The 24,516-nt window shown below is 40.2% G+C and overlaps 1 protein-coding gene across 1 annotated transcript; it reads left to right on the top strand.

Annotated features, from left to right (window-relative positions):
• The first annotated feature begins 765 nt into the window (after positions 1–765).
• Positions 766–24,228, top strand: LOC109406736 (phosphatidylinositol 3-kinase catalytic subunit type 3). The gene is made up of 13 exons (XM_019679780.3): positions 766–925; positions 1,030–1,218; positions 1,324–1,483; positions 1,557–1,706; positions 2,889–3,011; positions 14,792–14,887; positions 14,979–15,064; positions 15,125–15,491; positions 15,550–15,646; positions 22,565–22,867; positions 22,935–23,208; positions 23,267–23,625; positions 23,685–24,228. Exons 1-13 carry the CDS (start codon positions 864–866, stop codon positions 24,128–24,130), a joined length of 2,712 nt encoding a protein of 903 aa, XP_019535325.3. The 5' UTR covers positions 766–863; the 3' UTR covers positions 24,131–24,228.
• Positions 24,229–24,516: the final 288 nt, after the last annotated feature.

Below are 24,516 nucleotides of genomic sequence, written 5' to 3'. Positions count from 1 at the left end.
AATGTGAAAATATTTAGTGTAGCACCTATATGTTATAGGTTATATGGTACGAGCAATAGAAATACACTAGAACGCCAATGGCGCTGTACTCAGTTTTCCTATTTAATTATTTGAATACCTTAAGTTGTAATTATTGATTATGCTCAAGTGCCCATCTTGTAGAGGATCTTTTGTTTTGGTAAACAACATTTATTCGACACTTATAGTACCACTACTGACGCTGTAAGGGCGAGGCAAACTAGATGTTAGTCACACGAACAGTCGCGACATTGGATTTCTGTGGCTGGTTATTCTAATGTACGAGCTGTCCAATAACGCTGTATAGTAGACCTGGCAGTTTTAATGCTTGTAATTGATTGATTGATTTGTCTTTATTTCAGCCCTTGGCCGGATGCTTGTAATGCATTTCCGATGTACTTCAAGCAATCATAATGTCAAGAAAAATGGTAGAATCAGTCGATCCTATCATTTTCCAGTATTCTTTTAATGAATGGCTGTGTTTGTGTAGACTAGGCTAGACTAGTATACGATATATTTTATATTATTCATAATTAATTGAATTTAATTAGGAATTCAAAACAAAATCAAAATCTCTGACACAACCACTTGTAAACTTTATGTAAGCATACTTGTGCAGACAGCATTTCCAACTACCTTTCGGCATCGTAGCTTGCAAAGCCAATATGAATACTGTGGTACTGATAAGAAATGTCACAACAAATGCCTCCTCTCTACCTAACCCTTTCCTGTTTTGTTCTATCTTTTCGTCTTATAACTTACGACAGAATAAACATTCGTTGTTGTTTTCAGCTAGATGACGAATACGAATATAAAAGTTGTGACCTGGTGAAATAAAACAAAACATGAATTCTACTTTTCCCTATGTTCATAGTTGTGATCTCAATCAAAAGTTGCAGATTAAAATGTAAGTAATTTTTAAGAATATTAAAATTATAAAAATCAAACATGATACAGCGGATTTCTTGACTTTGGTTAAATTATTTCAATTCAACAAATGTACACTTCTAGAGGTACACTTGAAGGAGAACGTCAAGCTCATCCATACGAAAAGTTGCTAGAGCAGCCAGTTCTCAAATTTTCTGGCCTGAATTCGGAAAAATGTCCTCCACTTAAAGTGAGCGTTCAAATTTACGATGAAGGTAAGCGAGTTGGCCTTCCGGTAACATCGTCCTACAAGAGCTTTTTAACCAGATGGAGGTAAGTGGACTAGTTTCCCATTAGAATCCTACAGTCGTCAATCTGTCTACCTATCGTATATATATACAATTTGATATATCATATCTACCTCTATACACATTCCAGTTGGAACGAGTGGTTGACTTTGCCAGTGCTGTTCAGTGATCTATCACGTCGATCAGTGCTGGCAATCACCATATATGATTGTGCGTGGAATCATAATGATGCGACAATTGTCGGTGGAACGTCGATATCATTATTCGGAAAGACGGGAGTTTTCCGACAGGTATTGCATGTCCAATATTTCCTTTTGTAGATGTAGATTGTAGATAGCTAGCAACAATATCATTTATTTGTAGGGTTTATACGATCTAAAAATATGGACTGAAGTGGAGGCTGATGGGAACTATCGATCCAAAACTCCGGGAAAATGTAGCGATTTCTATAATAATCAGATGCAACGACTGTCCAAACTTGCGAAGAAGCATAGAAATGGACAAATTGAAAAGGTAGGTGTAAATTGTGTAGCTCTTAAGCATTGATTAATAGTTATATAGCATGAATAACTTTGCAAAAATGATCTTTTTAGCACGAGTCGTACATTTATCCAACGAGGCTTGTCGAGTTGGATAAATACGAAGAGTGCTAAAAAATCGAGTTTTGCTACAAGTTGCATACAAAATTTTATGCGATGATTTTACTCATAACACAACTCATTTGAGTTGCATAATGTGCATGATTTTTCATTTTGCAACTCGTTTCAGTTGCGTAATGAACTATATCAAAAAAATTGGCTATTGTGACACCGAAATGAGTTATACAAAATAGCAAATAAGATACAGAATTGCATAAAATCATGTCTAAAATTTACTATAGAGTGTGTTGTTTCGACGTGTATATCCTTGCCGTTCGTTTCCTCGCGTTTCCCTCTCATGGGTAGTATGCAGATCGCAAGACATTTTTTGGTCTATCTTGATGCGTGGAAAATTCAGGTAAGAAATCGCTCAAGAAATGATATTTTTCTTGACCACAGTACGGAGCTGAGAAGGAACGTTGAATTCCTTGACCATTTCGGTCAAGAAAAATAATGCACTGAACCGAAGTTACTTGAGCGATTTCGTTCGAGGTCCATACCACCTTAATTCAAATAAGTAAATTACTCTAACGAAACATGTCATATAGTATGCTAGCAGTTGCCAATGATGACATAAGACAGGTTTCAGTACTATTGCCATGAATATCTTCAGAAATTAAATTCAAATTGTCCAATCGTCCAAATTCTAAAAAGTCATTTGTTTTCAAAAAAAAATCGAGGTAACACCAGATCTCGACGTTTCATACATTTCTTGATCATTTGGCATACAAATATCGATTTTGAAATTTTCATACCTTGGGACTTTTTTTGTGTTTCAAAACAGCCAAACTTTGACCGCTTTGGTCAACCATTAACATTAACGAAGTCCGATTGAGCTGAAATTTTGCATGGTATTTTTTTTTTAGGAAACGAATCTTTTGAGCACTACCCGTTTTTGAAATTCGACAAGTCGATTTTTGTTGACACCGTAAATTTATGCGACAAGACACACTCCCTGTCCCACACTCATATATGATTACTTTTTTGTCATTTCAAGTGTTCAAATATAACAAAAAAAAAACATTTTGCATTAGTCATTGTTTCATGTTTTCCGCAGGTCGATTGGTTGGATCGTCTAACGTTCAGAGAGGTCGAACTTATTAACGAAAAGGAGAAACGAGATTCACAGTTTCTCTATTTAATGGTAGAGTTTCCACAGTTGACTATTGGCGATAAAACGGTAAGTAGTTACAATCAAATTCCAGGCCCATTTCAGGCTCATGCCTCTGAGATGGGAAATTGCAATGATAATGATATAGCACTTACTGTAAAATCTCGCAATTAATATTATGCGGGCGTATCTACAATGATCGATTTCCTTCATCGACGTACTCTTTAGTTAAGTACTTTGAGGGTAAACTGATGTCGGTAGTTTTTGTTGCTGAAGACGCTAGTCCTGGCCGTCTTTCACCGTGCTTCATCGTCTTAGTACTTGCCATGCCAAACGACATTCAAATGCTACCCAGTCAACCAGTGATCGCATAAGATGTTGCATAAGATGATAAAGTGGAGGCGATATGCGTACACTTTACATGCGCCTAAATGGAGGTATGTACGCATAAGGCCTCCACTTTATCATCTTATTCAACATCTTATATGATTACTGGTTGTCTGGGTAAATGGCCAATTCGAAATGCAGGCTTGCGCTTGGGAGTGCTTATAGAGTACCAAGCATATGAAACCAGGTTCTGTTGGAAAGAAGAAAAAATGCTCTGGCATAAGTGTTTTTACTTTCTAGGTTTAATCACCGCATGACTTTATGATAATTGAATTTTATTGGCTTTTCTCGGTGAACTTAATACTACTCAAAGAAGGAGAGAGTAACGAAAGTAATGAAAGAAACAGTGGATAGAATCGCAAGTGTGCGACGAGAGAAATTGAATAGAAGTTGAAAATTACTCGGTAAGATCATTTTGACACCATGGGAGCATGCGAGATGAAAGCGCGAAAAAATCAAATAAGTTACGTTCGCTCGATATGAATCTTTGAACAAATGTCACCGATCGATAGAACCGAAAGCAAAGCGGAACAACATTTAGCAGATCACAACCACGATCGTTTTTGTCTGTCTAGGGCTAGTAGTCATCATCGAACTACTAGTACCTAGTAGCGTGGTTCAAAAAACCGTTTTTGCTCCACACCGCTTATTCGATCCGTGTCCCGTAACGTGGGTAGATCACCTTACAATGGTGCGTTCTGGTGTAAGATCTGCCACACCAAATTTAGATCTTGCAACATAGGGTAGCGAACCATTTGGGCAGCTTCCGGTATTTTGGGAACTCTTCGCTATAACTCAGTCAATTCCAAACCAATTGACTTTAAATTTTATACACGGCTAGATACTATACGTATCTCACCGCGTTCCAAAAATTGTGTCAATTGGTTCAGCATTGGCTGAGTACTAGCAGAAAAGTGCCCAAAATAGGACCCCTGCCGAGATGGTTCCACTTCCCTGTTTTCCTGTCTTTTTTTTTTCTTCTAAACCATAGGGGGATAAATCTGCTCATCAGACACCCTAACAGGAAGGTTAGGGTAGTGTGGGGTTAAGGCCGTCTTCTACAATGCCGGTAGAAGCCAGGACTACTCTCTCCTCGACCCACTAAAACACATTCCTATGGTCGCCAAACCCTACGTCTCTCCGGAACCACCAAGAAGGTATTGCTTCAGAGAGGGGCTAGTGCATATCGCACCCTCAAGGTTAGCTGCCGTAGCCTAGCAGCAACGAACATCGATGACTCGCTCTGGAGAGTCCATCACGGTAGCGTGCTGGCGCTTAGCCAGTTTCCCGAGTGGTCCTCGCCACTCCCTTTGTCCTCGGAAGGCGGGCAGGGTCAACCCCGCCCGCGCCCTACTGCTGAGCGGACATCAAGAACTGATGCCCACATGCAACCCGATCTGACCTGCCCGCAAAGGAAGGGTATTACTACCCTTCAGGTCCTATCAGATGCATCCGTAGGTTGCAGACAGCAGGGTCTCACCTACCCCGACCCTTGCCGGGGACCCCTTTCCAACCGCGGGCTCAGATCCAACCCAGTAGACTGACGCCACGACAGCACCGCTACCGGGACTTCCTCTCCGCGGCCACTTAATCACTGTAAGGGTCGATCTCGACCGCAGGGCACCGGTATGACCTACGAAGCCGACTTCGAACCCCTGGACCACCTCTTGTACTGCATCTGGACTAGCCATTCTCCGAGTCCACGCGCCACCTCCTTTGTAGCTCCCAGACGATATGGGTGATAGCCGTTGAAACGGCATTCCAGCTAATCTCATCCCTACACATTCTCTGGACCAAGTTGTCCGGAGTTGTGTCCTCTCCGCATGTGGCAAGCATGCGGTCACGCATTGTGCGAAAACGCGGGCACACGAACAAAACGTGTTCCGCCGTTTCCTCTAAACCATTGCACACTGGGCATTCGGGAGAATCCGCATGCCCGAAACGGTGTAGATACTGTCGGAAGCAACCATGACCTGTAAGGACCTGTGTCAGGTGGAATGAAACTTCCCCATGGCGCCTATTAATCCAACTATCTACCCTCGGTATCAACCTATGGGTCCACCTTCCTTTGGTGGAACAGTCCCACGCGCGCTGCCATTTGACCATAGAGGCCATCCTGACAGTCTTGCTTATGCCTCTTGTGCCGCGCATTTCGAAGCACTCCATGTCCTCACTGATAAGAATGCTGATAGGCACCATACCAGTAATGACACAGAGAGCGTCGTGTGACACGGTACGGTACGCGCTTGCAACCCTCAGACACATAAGCCTGTAAGTACTTTCCAGCTTCCGTCGGTAGCATTCAGTACTTAGCGCGGTACCCCACGCCGGGCCGCCATACCTAAGTATGGACGTAGCAACACTAGCCAGAAGCTTGCGCTTACTGGCGTACACCGCTGAGCTATTGGACATCATCCGGGACAGTGCCGCAATAGCTGTGGAGGCTCTTTTACAGGCATAATCGACGTGGCTACCGAAGGGGAGGATCGAAGTAGGTTGCGCCGCGAATGGACGCGTTCGGTTTTTCTTGTCACGTTTTTTCGCGTTCCCGTCGGCATGGTTTTAGTGAAAATATGGAAATATGGAAGCGGAATACGTGTGGGGTCTGCTGCATCTGGATATCATGGCTCGGTGTCTTTTTGTGAATCTCCGAGCCGGCTAGTGAATCGAGTGAAAACAGAAAAGTGAATCGAAGAAAAATTAATCTTCAAAAATGATTCGGGTGAAAATCTGAAGCGCGTTTAGTGAGAAAAACGAAAATTCGGATGTGCAGAAAACGGGAGTGTTTTTAATTGTTGGCTGATTTTTTGTTTCCATCGTTCCATTTTTTGAGATTCACTAAAAATTCCTCGAATTTTACTCCGCGAGAGCCTAGTTAGTGCTCTGTGCGCGACCTATACATGCGGTTCTGATTCTGGAAGATATTAAGAAGAACAGTGAACAATCTTTTTGATTAACTTCACAATAACCTGATCTACAATGTGTTGGTGCTAATGGAAAATGATAGTTTTCGTTGAAGTCAGTCTACGATAAGTATTAACATAGCAACTTACTACAATGTTGTGCGGTGGACGTAACATGAGATCGAAATCAAATTTTAAACCAGTTTACTACGATGGCCATAATTAGTTTTAGATCTTGAAATGAGACTAGAACAAATAAAAAACAAAAAGTGCCTCAAATACACCACAAACGCTATGATCCAAGGTCTACTGTTGTTGGCGGAATAAAATAAGCTCTACGCAGGATTATCGGGTGAGATCTATCCTTTTAAGCATTAATGATTTTCTTTAATATCCTAACGTTTAGCTGATGCTTTTTGTACCGGGTGGGTTCGGTTTATCATTGGATAAGCCCTTTAAAGGTTTTTTATGGTCCCACTGAATATCATTTCGTTTTAGGGGTTATCCAATAAGTACGTCACGATTGATTGGTTTATTTGTCTTTCTCTATATTTATGGGAGGAGGGTTGTTGGTTTCCTTAATGCTAATATGCATTTGAAATTATGGTTATATTTGTAGATTATAATCATGTTTATGTGCCTTAATTATTTACATGTACTGTTAAAATCATACTGAATTCCTGACCATTCCTGTATCAAAATCCTATTTCCTTTCTATTTTTTCGAGAGCGTCGGTGAGTCGCTGGCATCTCGATGAATAGTTATCCCTTCCCTACAATCCTCTCCCATCCACATAACGTGTTTTTTATCGTTTCAGAGACCGATCAATGGCGGTTAAGCCTAGGCTTGTTAGCCAGGACACAGTGTAAATGCCTGTGCCCCATCCCGGAATCATAAAGGCCCATGGAGTGACAAAATTTCTTAGCTATGTCATTCCCAACGTTGGTGCTTAAATATACTTAACACTTACACTCACACCAACACATCTACATGATCTACCCAATTACACTTACACAATCTGCATCTTGTCGCATCACTCGCTTATAGTGATTCCCAAATGACCCCATTCCAAATATCCAACTCCTTGACACCTATGGGAGTGTCGGTGAGTCGCTGACCTCTTGTAAAGTAGGTGTCATATCATCACATCCTTTCCTATCCTCGTAACGGAGAAGATGGGCGTGGCCGGCAATGGAAGTTCTCATGTCTTTTTTACTTCAACCTCTAGTTGGATAGCTGTTCCTTCCCAAATAACATTCCATAAGCAATTAGAATAGGAGTATTAAAGTTTTAACATGACAACTTTCAGTATGCAATCTACGAATTACTCCGTTACCACGCAACGCAACGCAACGCAACGCAACGCATAATCGACGTGGCTACCGAAGGTAAGCTTATCGTCGATCATCACGCCCAAGTGCTTGACAGAGCGCTTCGACAGGATAGTGCACTCTCCTACACTGATCTCCGTCTGCTGCGCCGACTGCATGTTGTTAACAACCGTCACCTCTGTCTTGTGGTGAGCCAGCTCCAGTTTTCTGGACCGCATCCACGCCTCCACAACCTTGATCGAGTGGTCGGTAGTCAACTTCACCTCCTCGATGGTTTCACCGTAGACTTCGAGCGTAATATCGTCGGCAAATCCAACAATCACCACTCCCACTGGGTACTCTAACCTCAACACCTCGTCGTACATGACATTCCATAACACCGGACCCAGGATGGAACCTTGCGGGACTCCTGAGGTTATGTGAAAGCACTTCCGACCCACCTCCGTGTCGTAAACTAGTACGCGATTCTGGAAGTAGCTTCCGAGAATCTTGTACAAGTACTCCGGTATCCCCAGACGCAAGAGCGCATCGGCAATAGCAGCCCAACTGGCGCTATTAAATGCATTCCTTACATCCAGAGTCACTACCCCGCAGAAGCGAATTCCCCTCCTCTTAGGCTCGAGTGCTTTCTCGGCGGTTTTTGTAACCGACAAGATAGCGTCTACGGTGGACCTCCCCTTCCGGAAGCCATACTGGTTGCTCGAGAGACCATTTACGCCCTCAGTGAACTTCAACATTCTATTGAGGATGATCTTTTCGAGCACCTTCCCCGCCGTGTCAATCAAGCATATTGGTCTATATGCCGACGGGTCTCCGGGTAGTTTCCCCGCCTTTGGCAATAGTACCAGGCTCTGCCTCTTCCAAGCTTCTGGGAAAACTCCCTCGTCCAGGCATTTCTGCATAACAGACCTGAACATCTCGGGAGCTTCTGCAATAGCTACTTTTAAGGCCAGGTTCGGAACTCCGTCCGGACCTGGGGCCTTACCTACGCTAAGGGACTTGGCTATCCCCGCAAGTTCCACATCGGTGACCCTTTCCTCATCGCCAGCCCCAGTCCCCGGCTGTCCTACGAAAGGAGGCCAAGGACTAGGATCATGACGCGGAAAAAGTCATGATCCTAGTCCTCCAATGATCCCCTCCAACATCTCTGGAGATTGCTTTGTAGGAGCCATCACACCTCTCGTCTTGGCCATAACGATCCTGTAGGCGTCACCCCACGGGTTCGTATTGGCACTCTGACAGAGACCCTCAAAGCAGGCCTTTTTGCTTGCTCTTATCTCGGTCTTGAGCGCGGCTTTTGCAGCGGCGAACACCACCCGCCGTTCGTTTCGCTCTTCCTCTGATCGTGCTCGCTGCATCCGCCGCCTAGCCCGTAGGCAGGCGCGGCGCAGGTCCGCAATCGCGTCGGTCCACCAATAAGCCGGTGGCCTCCCATTTCTAGGGTGGACTCGCCTAGGCATGGTCGCATCACACGCACGTGAGAGCATCGCTACCAGCTCGTCGCCGTCTAAACCGATTAAGTTTCGCTCACGGCGGAGCGCTTCCCTAAATACCTCACTAAATTCCTGTCTAAAGTAATCAGACAGTAATGTACCTTTCAAGATCTAAGGTTGGGGGACCTTTTTTGTATGTGTTATATTTGAATCTTGATTATAGCCATATAGCCGAGGCGGTAAACGCACGGGTATTCAGCATGACCATGCTGAGGGTGACGGGTTCGATTCCCGGTCGATCCAGGATCTTTTGGTAAAGGAAATTTCCTTGACTTCCTTGGGCATAGAGTATCTTCGTGCCTGCCACACGATATACACATGCAAAATGGTCATTGGCAGAGGAAGCTCTCAGTTAATAACTGTGGAAGTGCTCATAGAACACTAAGCTGAGAAGCAGGCTTTGTCCCAGTGAGGACGTTATGCCAAGAAGAGAGAGGATATTTGAATCTTTACTGCTAATTAACATTTTTTTTCATGGGGAATCAGGTAATTTTTATGTATGAATAAATGCTAACCAAATATAATCATAACCTTTCAGTTTCCAGATAACAAAAAGGTAAGAATAATCTATCATATAATAAAAATAAACAATCGCACATATCGTCCGCTTGATGCTAGAACTAGGTAACTGGTTTTGCAAAATTTCAAGAAATTTGTTGAACGTACACCACAATAAACAAAAGTTTGTTATTTGAAACTATATAAACACATATTGAATTATCTTTTAAGACCAACAAAGAGTTTGTTTTATAGCAGGATAAGTTTTACACGCCATTTTTACTCGCACTTTTCAAAACGAGTTACCTAGTTCTAGCATTAAGGGGGCGATATACACATATTATATTATACAGGGTATTTTTTTCAAACTTTTTAAAGGGTGATAGAGGACCATAAATAGTGAAAAAAATTGTTCTACGCATATGGTTAAATCTCAACCGTTACGTAGTTATTTAACTTTCCATGTTTTTGATTATTATTGCCTTAATTGGCTGTAACTTGAAAATGGTCAATTTTATCGCAGTTTTTTGATTCTCATTCGAAAGATTATTGAATTCTATCAAATCTTTGAATCGATTGGTTTAGTTAAATAACTAAGTTTTCTAGACCAAATTGCACAAAAGTAATGTGTTTTAATTTCAAAGATGGCATTTGATAGACAATTCAATAATCTTTCGAATAAGGCTAAACAACCGAGACAAGTTTGGCCATTTTGAAGTTATACCCAAGTAACAATCAGCATGCTTTGAAGGTTTATTCATGATTTATCCTGGTTTTATACGAGCATGTCAAAAAGCTAGTTGTTCTAAATTAGTTTTATGTGGTAGTTTTTTACTTTGAACCTTTGGCATTCCCTAAAGCTGTCATATAACTTCTGCTATAAACATCTTCAATTAAAGACATGCAAGTAGACATGAATTGGTTTTATCACTTATTATATACCATTTCAATAAAACTTGCATTTGCGGTTGTTGTAGGAGAGATTTTTTTTGTAAACAAATACACAAAACTGTGAGGCAATGCATAAAACCAACAAAAGATTTCGTGGCCGTAACATAAACCAAAAAATGCTGTGATAAAACCGCTAGTTCTATCACGAGCTCAGTTATAACTACCTCAGGAGGGTTAGCCCTATTGGATGAATCATCAGGAACACAGAGTTTTATCATAAAAATATGTCGCCTAGCCGGGATAATTCATGTAAATACAGAACAATTATTACTCAATTTTATGATTTCACGTACAGCTTAAGATCAAATTAAATCGTTTTCGTCATTTTATTTTGTCAGAAAAATCACATAATGTCTTTTAAACTCCGCTGTGTTGAAAAAACCTTTTTTGCACCCAATTTCACCGAGTAAATTAAACGCATTTAACTTCCAAATTATGCATAGTGTGTGTGGCGCACTTAGTTTTTGTCATTATCACACACACTACGAAAAAATAATGTAAATTTATGTCATTTATCGCCGACATATTGCAGCGAGCAAAATGACACAAAATTAAGTTCAGAACCTATTATTTTTACACGAAGCTTCCTCCTGCCGGGCATGCGCTTGTAATTTTACAGCAGATCAATTATTCGCTCTCAACATAACCTCATTTTATTCAGCTAGCCTGCCCGCTGTTTTTACCCTCATTTCTCTCATGTTTCTCTCACATTTATTCAAAATAATATCACTAAAATCTTGTTTCAACACTCTTTATTCGTAAATTCTCCATTATACAATATGATCATTACATAAACTTTTATCCGATAACGATCTTCCATTCTGCACGGCCCTCCGGCTGGAGAACGCCATCATGCAGTTTTGAGCTCATTTTCCTGCATCCACTGAACACCAACTCTTTAATCGTTTTTCCATGTACGAGAGACACTGTACTGATATTATTTACTTGTGATTAACAGCGGAAAACCACATATGTTTCACTCCAACTACGAAAAAAAGGTTATTTGAAAATCGATCTCCAAACACAACTTGTTTACGAAGTAGTTTGACACTTCTGCATGCGCGCAGCTGTGCTGCGTTTTTTGTCGTGTAAATTTAAATCACTTGTGACAGATTAATGAACTTTTTGCTTCAATATTACGACTGCATGCATCAAATGTATGTTACTTGATGGAAGATTTTTCTGTTTTCATGTTCACATCAGGAAAGACTCAAAATTAAGGCACATTTCTGATTGCGTCATGGTTCATTGCGTCAGTTTTGTCAATAGCGTCACCATTAAAATTGAGAAATTTTTGGTGTGCAGTCACATTCACCACAAATTTGCCGTGGCATGTCTCCTGACACGTATTAAATAGGAAAACAAACCTGAATTCCAGATCGGCATCTTTCCAATTGATGGCTGGATAAACAACCAAGCATAATTTATTCTGACGATCGAACATTGAGAGTGAAAAATAATCAAAACAATTATTTGTCAAGTCAGAAGATGGTTTTATTTAGAAGATTGATAAAATTATGATACAACCCGAAATCCTAAGCCGGTTTGCATACGAAGTCCTGTAGACTCTAATAAGACTGGGCCAACTTGCCAGAACGTGGGCTTATTGAGGCATACAAGAACTTAAGAGCATTTTCAAGTCGGCATCAATAGTTTTATGTTTAGGATTTTTAAATCGCTAAAAAACTTTGATAAAATTGAAATTATTACTTGGGGAGCTAGTTAAGGCAATAATAATCTAAAACATGAAATGTTCAATAACTACGTAACGGTTGAGATTTGACCATATGCGTAGAACAATTTTTTTCACCACCTCTATCACCCTTTAAAAAGTTTGCACTCACGAACCTAACACCCTGTATATTGGGAAAGGGAGGAATCATCAGGGCACCCGATTGAAACGATTTGGACAGGAGCCTGGAACTGCCTCCTCCTTGTTGTTAACATTTCGTGAATTGAGGACGGACTCTTCGACCCCATCTATTGGGAGTATTCTGTCAATCGAGGGGCTGATTTTGCAGTTGTTCGTGAGAACTTTCTTTTGGAAGGAGATTATTTTCCCCTGACGCCGGTTTCGCGCATGTGTCTCTGCTTGCGGGTCCGCACAACCCTTTTTGGCCCTTCATACAGGAGAATGACTGATCACTAACAACAGCACAATCATGATCAAATCGGTTTTCAGATTATTCCAGTGCTATAGGCAGATGTCTTGGTACAATAGATGGCAGAATGAAATTTAATAAAATCAAACTGATTATTCGATTCGTAACCAGATTCTAAGCCTTCTTCAAAAAAATGAGCTGATTTGGTTGAAAACTGAGAGTTTACAAGCCCTTCAAAGTTTGTATGTAATTCCCATATGGGAAAAGGATGTTTTTATTCAATTGACCGTAGCATTTCCCCAAGTGCCCTAGAGTCCTTTGGTACTCTTAGGCTATTCCATCAGCTACAACTTTGCCGATGATCACATTCAAATCGGATGCCTGATCGATTCTTATCCAACTGCAGAAACTTTAACAGTGATCGTTCAGCTTTCCAGCAGGCAACATTGCTGCACATGGTGCCAAAGATAGCACATAGAAATCATGGCTACTATGTTTCAAGGCAAATTGCAGTGATGCCAATGGAATAGTGTAAGATTTTCATTCTGGATAAAAATCGATAACTAAGTAACGAGGTGTCCGATTTGAATGTGGTCTTCGGCAAAGTTGTAGCTGATGGAATAGCCTAGGAGTACCAAGCGTCAACTAAAACTCCAGGGCACTTGGGGAAATGCTACGGTCAATTGAATGAAAAACGTCGTTTTCCCATAGTAATTCCCATACAAACTTTGAAGAATTTTCAACCAAATCAGCTGATATTTTGGGAATCGAATAAGAGGTGTGCAGCAAAAACGATTTTTTGAACCACGCTAGTATCTAGCCGTTCAAAACTAGGACGTTAGGCAAAGAGGTCGTCTTTGTGATTGTGTTGTTCAATTATGGCCCACTGTTAACACAAGTTTACAAAATAAAACGAAAGTCGTGAACTTCTGTCAACGACCAAAATTTTTGAAGCACAATTTAGTGCTGATTTCGAAACCGACCTTCAAAAATTTTTAAGTAGAACAGTTTTTGAGTTTTAGCTCAATATCGAGTTTTGCAACTTTTCAAAATATATAATTTACTAAAATTCAAATATATTGCGTTTTGTTCAACCAATTTTAAATCTTTTTCCATGAATTAAAAGCTGAACACAATACCATTCGATCATCCGAATACAGTTTTTGTGTCAGATTGATGAAATCCAAGATATTGGCGAGTTTTAGGGACGATCTCCTTAAATTTTAGCAAAATTCCCAATTTTTTTTGAAGAAATGTATTTTTTCAATAAGAAAAAACCAACTTAAAAATTCTCTCTCGACGTTTATTTGACATATCATATGTAGGCGAGTTACAGTAAAAATTTCAGCTCAATCGGAGCATTGATTACGGAGAATGAGATGTTTGAAGTGAGCGACTTTTCTTAAAAATAGAACAAAAATCGATTTCAAATCATCAACCTTGTATGGAAAGTCGAAAAAATTTCCGCTCTACTGTAATTTTTTGCTTTCGCGTTTTCGAACTCAGGGCATGATTCTACACCAAAAATGATCATCAGCTTACCGCGTTCAAAAATGCTGTAAACTAGTGTAATTTTCAACTTCTATTCAATTTCTCTCGTCGCACACTTGTGAATCTGTCCAGCGTTTCTTTCATTACTTTCGTTATTCCCTCCCTCTTTGAGTAGTATTAAGTTCTCCGAGAAATGCCAATAAAATTCAATTATCAAAAAGTGTTTTTATGTTCACTTCCTGGAGTGAAATGGCAATTTAATTTTTATTTAATTTAACTTTAATTTTACAATCCAGTTTTCAAAATACATCGCAATGTTTGACAAATGATAAATTTAATGTTGAAAATAAAATAAAAGCCGCTTTTGCCAGTTTGAAAATATATCTTGGAAAGTGAGGAATCACTTACATAAATCCCCTATTATTTGAGATTTTTGGATTACCAGTCGTTTCGTTCATTTCAAAGTTTATTACGTAAGTGATATTGCCACGACAGCGTAATCTGGCCGTTATCACGTCAGGAACATCAAACTGCCAATTAGTCCTGTGACTGTGTATGATTAATCATCATTTGAATTTCAACGTGCTTGTAGATTGTAGGTTCTGTCGGTGAGAAAGCGGCTCAAACTGTTACAGATTGAGCAAAATGACGATGGCTTTTAAAAATGAGATTTTTTTTCTCCTATGCTTCCAGTGCTCTGTCGTGTACTATGAACCGGATGGCGATAGCAAATTTCTCTTCATTTCAAAGCCCAAGTTGGTCACTGTTCCAGATACTGAAACCTTACAGGTAAGTAGTATTTTTGAAGCACAAAATTTATGATTACTTGAAATGTTAATTATGGAAGTATTCACTAATGTGGAAAATAACTATCACTCAGGAAAATTTGGTTGAACGAAAACATCATCGTCTATCAAGATCGGCTAGGTCTGGATTATCCGATCGAGACGCTAAGCCAACCGCTAGGTTCGTTCGAGTTCACCGATTTCAGTTTAAGTTTCATAAGAAATCCTAATTCCATTCTAGTGTCCGAGATTTACTGCACTCCATAGTACACCGATATTCTCCGACGTCCACGCTGAGCAGCGAGGAGCAGGATTTGATCTGGAAGTACCGTTTCTACTTGAGTGCGCAGAAAAAAGCTTTGACAAAATTTTTGAAATGCATCAACTGGGAAACGGGGACAGAAGTACGTCAAGCATTGGCACTGCTGGCAAAATGGGCTCCCATGGACGTGGAAGATGCACTGGAACTACTGAACTCATCGTTCAATCACCCGACGGTGAGACGGTATGCCATATCCCGTTTGGATCAGGCACTTGATGACGATTTGTTGCTTTATTTGCTGCAGCTGGTACAGGCGCTGAAATATGAACACTTTGATGAAATTCTCGTAAGTTTGTTATGTGGTTTTATAGTTGAAATAACGGTAACATTGTTTCATGTTTCAGAAATCTTGCAACAATCTTCCATTGGAAAAAGACATGCTGAAGTCTGTAGAAGACACCCCGGTAGAAACAAATTTTGAAGTATTTACAGAGTCTGACGGTAAGTGAGATAATTGAAGTATCAAATCAATATTCTAGTTTAAGGCATTATATGAACGGAAACTAACATATGCTTTCAAAAGAACTTTAAACTTGTGGATTGTGTTAATGTAGCGATCATTAACTTAGACAGCCTTTTTTGTCTTACTACACTGTCTTAAACAAACACGATAAATAGAAGGATGGAAGAAGGGGAACATGCCCACTTTTTCATCCCGAACTTTCTTGTGTTTATCAAGGAGAATGAGTGCAAAAAAAAAGAAAATGCTGCCTACACTAGAGGTAGTGATGAAAGTCATGAAGAATGACTGTTTTTTTTTTGTCGAAATAGAGTGTCTGAAACTTTTTTTCGTGCGTGTTCAATACAATAACAATTACTCAAAGTTATGTCACTTTTTGACATTTGTATTTTTATACATGTAGAAGACAATCACATGACTCGGCACCAAGGATGGGAAATGTCACGGAATAACTTTTTTCAATTTCTACCATTTCTGGTTGTAAATTTTCGACTGGAAAATTAATTATGTCGTCGATAAACATTTCTTACTAATGGCTAGTTTCCACTTCGTACGTACTGTGCAAAAAGATAGGACAAGTAATGGTCAAGTAGTGATTCCGCTTCAAAATTACTTGAGCGGTTCGCAGATGGCAAGTAAGGATAAAAGTGTAACACTCATAACGCCTCCCGTGCGAATCAAATGGAGCTGTCACTTTTCCTTGCGGAAAAATTGTCCGCGGTATTATTTATTCCTTAAGAAAAAGTAACGTTTCTCCCCATACTGGATCAGTTGTCAAAATTACTTGCGGAAAAAGAGGGGATTTTACTTGAGCGCTCTACTTGGCAACACGAAACTTAGCTTAAGGACGGAGAAATTAGCAATTGAAATTTTTACGACGTTTCCCATCCCTGCTCGGCATTCTTTACCCAAAACTACAATCAAAGTCTTTAGAATGCAACAAAAAAAAATCTATTGACTCCAGCTTAAGAGAATGTCTCCTACCTACAGAAAATAAATCAGTATCGCTAAGTCACCCACTAAATGACAGCTAAGGGTCTTCTCTTTCATTTTGTTCTAAGAGGAATCATTTCTATCAAGGGGTCTAGAACATTTTTTTTCATAATTTCTAGAACAAATTTGCGTGTTTTTTGGTCAATATTTGTTCTTAAAACAATGATTAGCATGAAGCGCAAAATAATATATTGGCACCGATGGCAAGTTCGGGTTCAATAGTAGGGTTTGCACACTTAACACATAATACATATAACATATAATTGAAAAAAAAAAATCAAGAAAAATACGTAATTGAAATCAGAATTCAGTAATTTCATAAAAGATCTTTCTAGCGAAAGTGGTATGAAACTTTCCAGAAAAAAATCTATTCGAGATATGGGAACATCTGGAGAAATTCATGAGAAAATTTGACAGAATTCTTGAAGTGTGTTCTGTCTGATCACTTAGAATAGTTTCTGACGGCAGTCCAGAAAAAAAAAACTGCTAGAACTATTGAAAAAAAACGAATTTCCTGTTTTTTTGCTTTATTTCAATTATAACTTGTTTTTTACTCTAATTATAACTTCTGTGGGATACCTAGTTCACTTTGTTATTCTAATTACTGATTAACAGTTAGAGCCAGGAGCTTTTACCGTTGTCGTATAATGCCTGTGATCGCATATCAGTCCCATATTTGCTGGTTTTCCTTTTCATATGGGACTGTTATGCGATCATAGGTAGTCTTGGCTGTCACGGTCGCCATGTGTGCAGTATTAGCATTAGCATTAGCATTAAGCAAGTCGCACAAATTCGTAGGTGGTACAGCCCTGGATCGCTGTTATGAGGGTTGCATCTCTCCTGTCCGTTACCAAAGAACAAAGATTTGGGACTAATCTCTGACTCTTAGACAAGATTGACGCAAACCTCCAACGGTCGAGTGCTGTCCTGGCCACGTCCTTGCGACAGCTGAGGGAAGGGAAAGGAAGATTAGTTGGACACCTATGAAAGTATATAGAGACCTCTACATTCTTTCAGGCCTAGGTGTCACGGGAATTTGGGTGTTAGTGGAAGGGTAAAGTTCAAAGGAAACGTTTGGTCAACGTTCAGGTGCACAAACTATTTTTGGTTGATGCGTAGTTACTTTACTAATTTGATCCTTGTTGGGTGTTCGATTTCAAATCTGAAATAGAAAAGGAAAATTATAGATTTACCCGAAACCTTCTATATGAAATAGTAGATTTACCTGAATCCTCTTGAAATAAAACGTTTATAAGTAGTAAACAATAAAACAGAACGCAAAAATAGAGCAAATTATATCAAATATTGATCTTGCCAAGATTGAAAATCTTTCTCTCTGGAAACAGCCAGATCGAAATTTATGTTTGAAAATTTAATGTATCCTTGTTGAGGGTTACACTCATAAATCGAAGATTCCGCGGAACCACGTGCATCATTCTTCAATCAACCATTACTCACCCTACCCTCCATCTTTCAATGCACGGGGTCAAATATTTGACAAGGAATGACCAAAGACAAAGTATCTGTTTGACACTAATTAACAATTGGTCGAGTCAAACCAGATATTTGAGCATTGGTTGACAAAGATTACACACGGGATGGTACGGCACACATTTGATCCGAAACCTGCCGGTTTTTTAAAATGAATTTTCTCCACACAGTTTCACACGATGGACTCATCCATTGACGAACAGCACCAACCCGATCCGAGAATTCCGACACCAGATCGGAACCGCCTCCATTAAGAATTGGAAGATTCTGATTGAAAACGGTCCCGCTCCGATGTCGAAGTCCCCGGGTCGGGTGAATGCCGTTCGTTGATGGACAAATCAGGGCAAGTCCATACCGATCAACGGATTCTTTATGGATTTCTGCAGAAATACCTCTATCTATTTATACAGTGATTTTTATTCTAGGTTTTCTTATGGATTCCTACCGGTTTTTCTTTCAATAAACTTCCCTTAGGATTCTTCAGGCAGTCCTGATGGGATTGTACATGAGCATGAGCATGAGCATAGATGACCGCACAATTCGTAGTTGCTACTCCATGATTGACCAGAACAATCGAAATTGCACAAGGAACCAATGAATAGGGCTTAGGACTAGCTTACTATTCTCAATGTACACAGGTCGAGAGCTCTCAACTTTAATAGGGTCAATAACGGCGCCGGCCACGTCCTTACGGTCATCGAGGATGGGAGGGAATGTTAGTAAGACAAACGTTGTTATAAAGACCGCGAATCGCTGCATCTCCACGTTTGTCTCAGGAAGGATTTTTTTGTTAGTAGGGTATGGTACATTGTCAGTCCGGGAGTCACCTATGGTTGGTGATATGATTTGACAATGGTTCAATATACACAAACCGCCGTTAACAACCGACTACTTTTCTATCGCGCGTCTCTACTCCACTAGGGAGCAGAAACCTTTAGTCTATTCCACACAGAAATACACTGAACGCGACTCACTTGTCGGCGCTCGGATTTTTTTCGACCGGCGAGCCCGAACTAACACTTTTCACTCTTTTGTGTAAATGCAAAAAATGAAAGAAAATATTTATTATCAACTAAAAGTGTATTGGGAACTAGCGCGACGGGAAGCAAAAAATTCGGAACCGACTCGATCCACGACCTCGACGCGTCCACCGCACACTCACCGCCGTTGAAATGCTCACTTCGGAATACAAAATAGAAAAGGAAAAAAATTCGAACCACCGAAGCAAACGCGCGCGAACTGGCACCCGGACAAAATTCTATAGCACACTGATGAAAGCTGGGTTCGCCGCCGTCGAAATGCTCGCTTCGGAATAGAAAAAGAAAAATCGAACCACCGAAGCAACGCGCGCGAACTGGCACCCGGACGAAATTCTATAGCACACTCACAGTCCTGATGGGATTGTACAGAGGGTTCAAAATTTCATTCAATTCGGTTCACTGGTTTCCGAGATATAACAGCTCAAAAATTAGTTGGCTTAAAAATAGTGTTTTACCGGAACGGTTCTAACCTTGTGGAAGATTGATCAATTGAGCCCAAATTTGTACCAATGATGCACATATAATAGGTTGACAAACAGTCAAAATTTGATATTTTTCGATGCACTCTATGAAAAATTATAGCATGGGCCCCTAATGTCACTACTGTCACTCCATGCTATAGGTATAGGCGTGTCAATGGCGTGGGATTCCTCTAAAAAAATCTATTGGGATTCCTTTAGGAATTTCTTGCGGGACTATTCAAGACAATCTTCTTGGGATCCTTTCAGAAGTTTCTCCGGTGATTCTTCCAGGAATTCCTTTAGAGATTTTATTAAGATATTCTTCCAGAAATTTCCCATGGAATTCCTCCAGGAGCTTTATTGGCCTTCCTCCGGGAATTGTGGCTAGGATTCCTCAAGCAACTCCTGCTGCGATTCTTGCAACAATTTCTCTTAGAATTCCTCCAAAAATTCTCAATATGGTACCTTCAGGTATTTTACTAGGGAAGTTCCAGAAATTCTTCCGGAAAATGTCCCTTGGATTTTTCTAAAAATCCCTTCGGTGATTCTTCCAGAGATTTCTTCAAGAATTTATCCAGGACTTCCTCCAGAGTTTCTTCCAGAAATTCCACAGAAGATTTCTCCAAGAACTTCTATTGCCCTTCCTCCATGAATTCCAGCTGGAGTTCTTCAAGTAATCCTTATTAGAACTCCTTCAGAAATACTTCTAGGGAATTCTCCTGGCATACTTACTTACTGCAATACTTTCGGGAAATCCTGCTGAAATTTCCAGGCATCCTCCAGGCATTTTTAGGGGAACTACTTTTAGGATACCCCCGGTATTCCTGATCCTAAGAATTCCTCCAGATATTCCAGCTGGAATTCCTCAAGCTATTCCTGCGGTTATTCTAGCTATTCTTCCTCCAGAAATTCTAACTGTGGAACTTTAGAAATCTTGCTACGGATTCTTCTAGAGCTTTCTCCTGGCTTTTTGCCGGGATCTTTTCAGGCAAACTTCCTGGAATTCTTGCAGAAATTTCTTTGATTGTTCTACCACGGATTTCTCTCTCATAAGCTTCTCATGATCTTCCTCCAGGAATTTCAGCTGGATTTCTCGAGATATTCCTGCTGTGGTTCTTCCACCAATTCCTCCTAGGACTCCTTCTGAAATACTTACTGAAATACCTCACGGAATTCTTCTGGGGATTCTTCTAAGAATTTCTCCAGGGATTCCTCCAAAAACTTGCTGGGATTATTCAAGGCAATCTTCATAGGAGCATTGCCTTCAGTGTTTCTTCCTGGAAATCTTAAAGGATTTTTTTCCTGGGATTTCTCCAAATATTTGTCATTGGATTCCTCCAGGAACCCCTCTTGACTTTCATCCAGGAACTCTTCCTGGGATTCCATAAGCGATTTCTGCAGCCTCTAATGTGTCAGCAATGCCTCCTAGGTCTCCTCCAGAAATTCTTGTTGTGATACCTGCAGGAATCCCTCTAGGGATTTCTTCTGGTATTCTTGCTGGGATTCTTCTAGGCAATTTTCCTTGGATGCTTTCAGAAATGCCTTTGATTCTTCCAGGGATTTTTCTTAAGACTCATTCAGGAGATTCTCTAGAGTTATTATTCATGGATTTCTCTAGAAATTAATCATGATATTACTCCTGGAACTCCGCTTGGTCTTCTTCAAGGAATTCCAGCTGAAGAAATTCCAATATAAATCTCTAGAGGATTCCCTAAACGAATTTCGGATTCCAGAGAAATTCCAGGAGGTATTACTAGAAAAATCTCTAGTGAAATCGTTTAGGGATGTACGGAAAAAACTTATAATTAATTAGAAGGCACAGATTATAGCTAATTCTCAAATTGAGAGATGGGTGGGATTCGAACCCACGACTCCGTGTTCGCTAGACCACAGTATGGCAAATTCTTTGCAAGTTCCTTCAGCATCACACACGAGACGCGACATGAGACAAGACATAACACTTATCGTTCTTACAATCATCAAGAAAAGATTAAAATTGTCGGTTTCGGGCGTGATCTAGCCCATCTACAGGACAATGTCCGACTGACTGCGTTGATTTTCGTACGTTGTTCGTACACGTCCAAAAACGAAGAGTTCATCTCGGGAGCCATGCTTTACTTCCCTTCCGAAGGAAGAACTCACATTGTTTTGTGAGTTTGTTGGGAGTGGGATTCGATCCCAGGTCCACGGCGTGATAGTCAAGTGATCTAACCATCACACCAGGTCCACTCCACAACTTCGAAAGTTCCAAGGTAATTTTGATGGAAATTTTTCCAGTAGAGCGATTCCACGAACAAGTGGGAAATTTTTCCAGTTTTTATTTTTTGTATTTTTTGATTTGCATGAAACCTTGCATACAAGTCTTTGGGGGAGAATAACGCCGTTTTGCATACTTGGTTCGCCATTTTTAATCTAGCGTTACTTATGAGAAGGGCCTATGAAAAATGCACATGATATCTTCAAAAAATTGTATCTCGAAAACGGTTTGTCCGATCGGTTTGGTGTCTTCGGCGAAGTTTTAGACAATTGTTGGTGCTATATGGAGAAAATATGCACGGTAAAAAAATGTTTGGTTTTTGTGATTTGAGCTAAAATATAGATTTTCCCTCAAAAGTGACATGTCAATATTTTTTTATTATCCTAATGTTATAGCTGACTGAAAATGCTATCTAGTGCACAGTGGGTTGTTCTGGAGAAAAATAGGTTACAATGAAAAAAAAATGTTACGGTTTTAAAAAATGCTATTAAGAAAAGTCAAAAAAGTTTGTCGCCCTAATTTTATGAAAGTACATCAAATTTGCAAGAAAAAAGTACTTCGGTAACATTTTTCTAAGATGCACCGTTTAGAAGATATTACTAATTTATCGGTCGCCATGTGTGCAGTACTAAATTTAACAAGAGTTTTCCTTTTCAGATGGTGGTTCGATGTATCAAGATGCAAACCACGATATGATGGGATCCAAACCAATAAATAAAACCACTGATAACAACGTTAATGTCAATGAGTCCAATACAAACAGCAGTGAGGATGCACAAGTTCCTTCCAATTTGGCCATGTTTCTAATTCAACGGGCGTGTAAAAATTCTACATTGGCAAACTACCTATATTGGTACTTGTCAATAGAATGTGAAGAAGAAACAATAAGAAAACAAGATGAGCGGGTTCGAAAGATGTACCGGTCTGTTCTACAGTTATTCATGAGACAGCTCTCGACAGGTGTGTATTGGCCTTATGGTCCCATATCGATCCATATCCATACTAGTTTTTTTGTCAATTTAAACAGGAAACCCTGAACTGAGGACCATATACCGCAGCTTAAAGGAGCAAAAAAAGTTCATCGATAACTTAGTAAAACTCATAAAAATTGTTGCAAAGGAACCAGGTAATCGTAAGAAAAAGACAGAAAAGTTCCAAACGCTGCTCTCCGATACAGACGCGTTGAAAATCAATTTCACGAAATTTGAGCCCCTATCTTTCCCACTGGATCCGAATGTCCGCATACGTGGTATAATAGCAGAAAAGGTTACTCTTTTCAAAAGTGCCCTGATGCCATCAAAGTAAGTTTCCGATTCGTAATTATGAATGATGTGATCCTAATTAACATCTTGATTCTAGACTAACATTCCTGACAACTGGATCGACGGAATATGTAGCGATCTTCAAGCACGGAGATGATCTACGACAGGATCAACTGATTCTGCAAATGATCACTCTGATGGACAAGTTGCTCCAGAAAGAAAACCTGGATCTAAAACTGACGCCCTATCGTGTGCTGGCGACCAGTTCCAAACACGGATTCATGCAGTACATCGATTCGATAACGGTCGCCGAAGTTCTCAATGCTGAAGGAAGCATTTTAAACTTTTTCCGTAAGCATCATCCATGCGAAACGGGTCCCTACGGTATTGTAGCTGACGTGATGGAAACGTACATCAAAAGCTGCGCAGGATACTGTGTGATAACATATTTATTGGGTAAACAGCTAATAAATTCACTCTTCCATAAATCATACCATTGTTCATTTACATTATAGGTGTGGGTGATCGTCATTTGGACAATCTGCTTCTAACAAACTCCGGCAAGTTGTTTCACATTGATTTTGGGTATATTCTTGGGAGAGATCCCAAACCAATGCCACCACCGATGAAGCTCAGCAAGGAAATGGTAGAAGCGATGGGAGGTTTGAACTCCGAGTACTACCAAGAGTTTAGAAAACTGTGCTACACCGCTTTCCTGCACCTGCGAAGACATGCCAACGTGATGCTAAATCTGTTCGGTTTGATGGTCGATGCGTCCATTCCGGATATTGCTCTGGAACCGGACAAGGCTGTCAAAAAGGTAGAGGACAATTTGCGCTTAGATCTATCTGACGAGGAAGCTGTGCAGCATTTACAAAACTTGCTTGACCTTTCGATAACCGCTGTTATGCCAGCTTTGGTAGAACAGATTCACAAATTAGCACAGTATTGGAGAAAATAATTTCATTGTAAGTGTTTATATGTTTATATAAAATTAACCTGTATATTTACTGAATTATCGAATTATTATGACTGAAAATTTATATCTTAAAAAACATACGTATTATCGGTCTGAAATATACTGAAAGAAACACCTTTTAAAAACTTGTGTACAGACGCGCCAACTTGGTCAAATTATTGGGGAGGCAAAGCCAGGTTTTTCTGATTTTTTGTATGGGAAAATCGAAAAATCGTCAAATATTGGGGGGGCAAAACCATGCTTGCCCCCCCTAAGTTGGCGCCTATGCTTGTGTATTGTTAACTTTTATTTGTGTTTTCGCGTGTGTTGGAGGAAAACGTCAGTTCCACAGACATTATCAGGGAAGTAGATGCAGGAGCTCGGTGCTA

This window comes from Aedes albopictus, chromosome 3 (genome assembly GCF_035046485.1).
Source record: "Aedes albopictus strain Foshan chromosome 3, AalbF5, whole genome shotgun sequence".
Classification (NCBI taxonomy): Eukaryota; Metazoa; Arthropoda; class Insecta; order Diptera; family Culicidae; genus Aedes; species Aedes albopictus.
The sequence above is the reverse complement of the archived record's forward strand: the minus strand, read 5'-3'. Positions and strand labels throughout refer to the sequence as shown.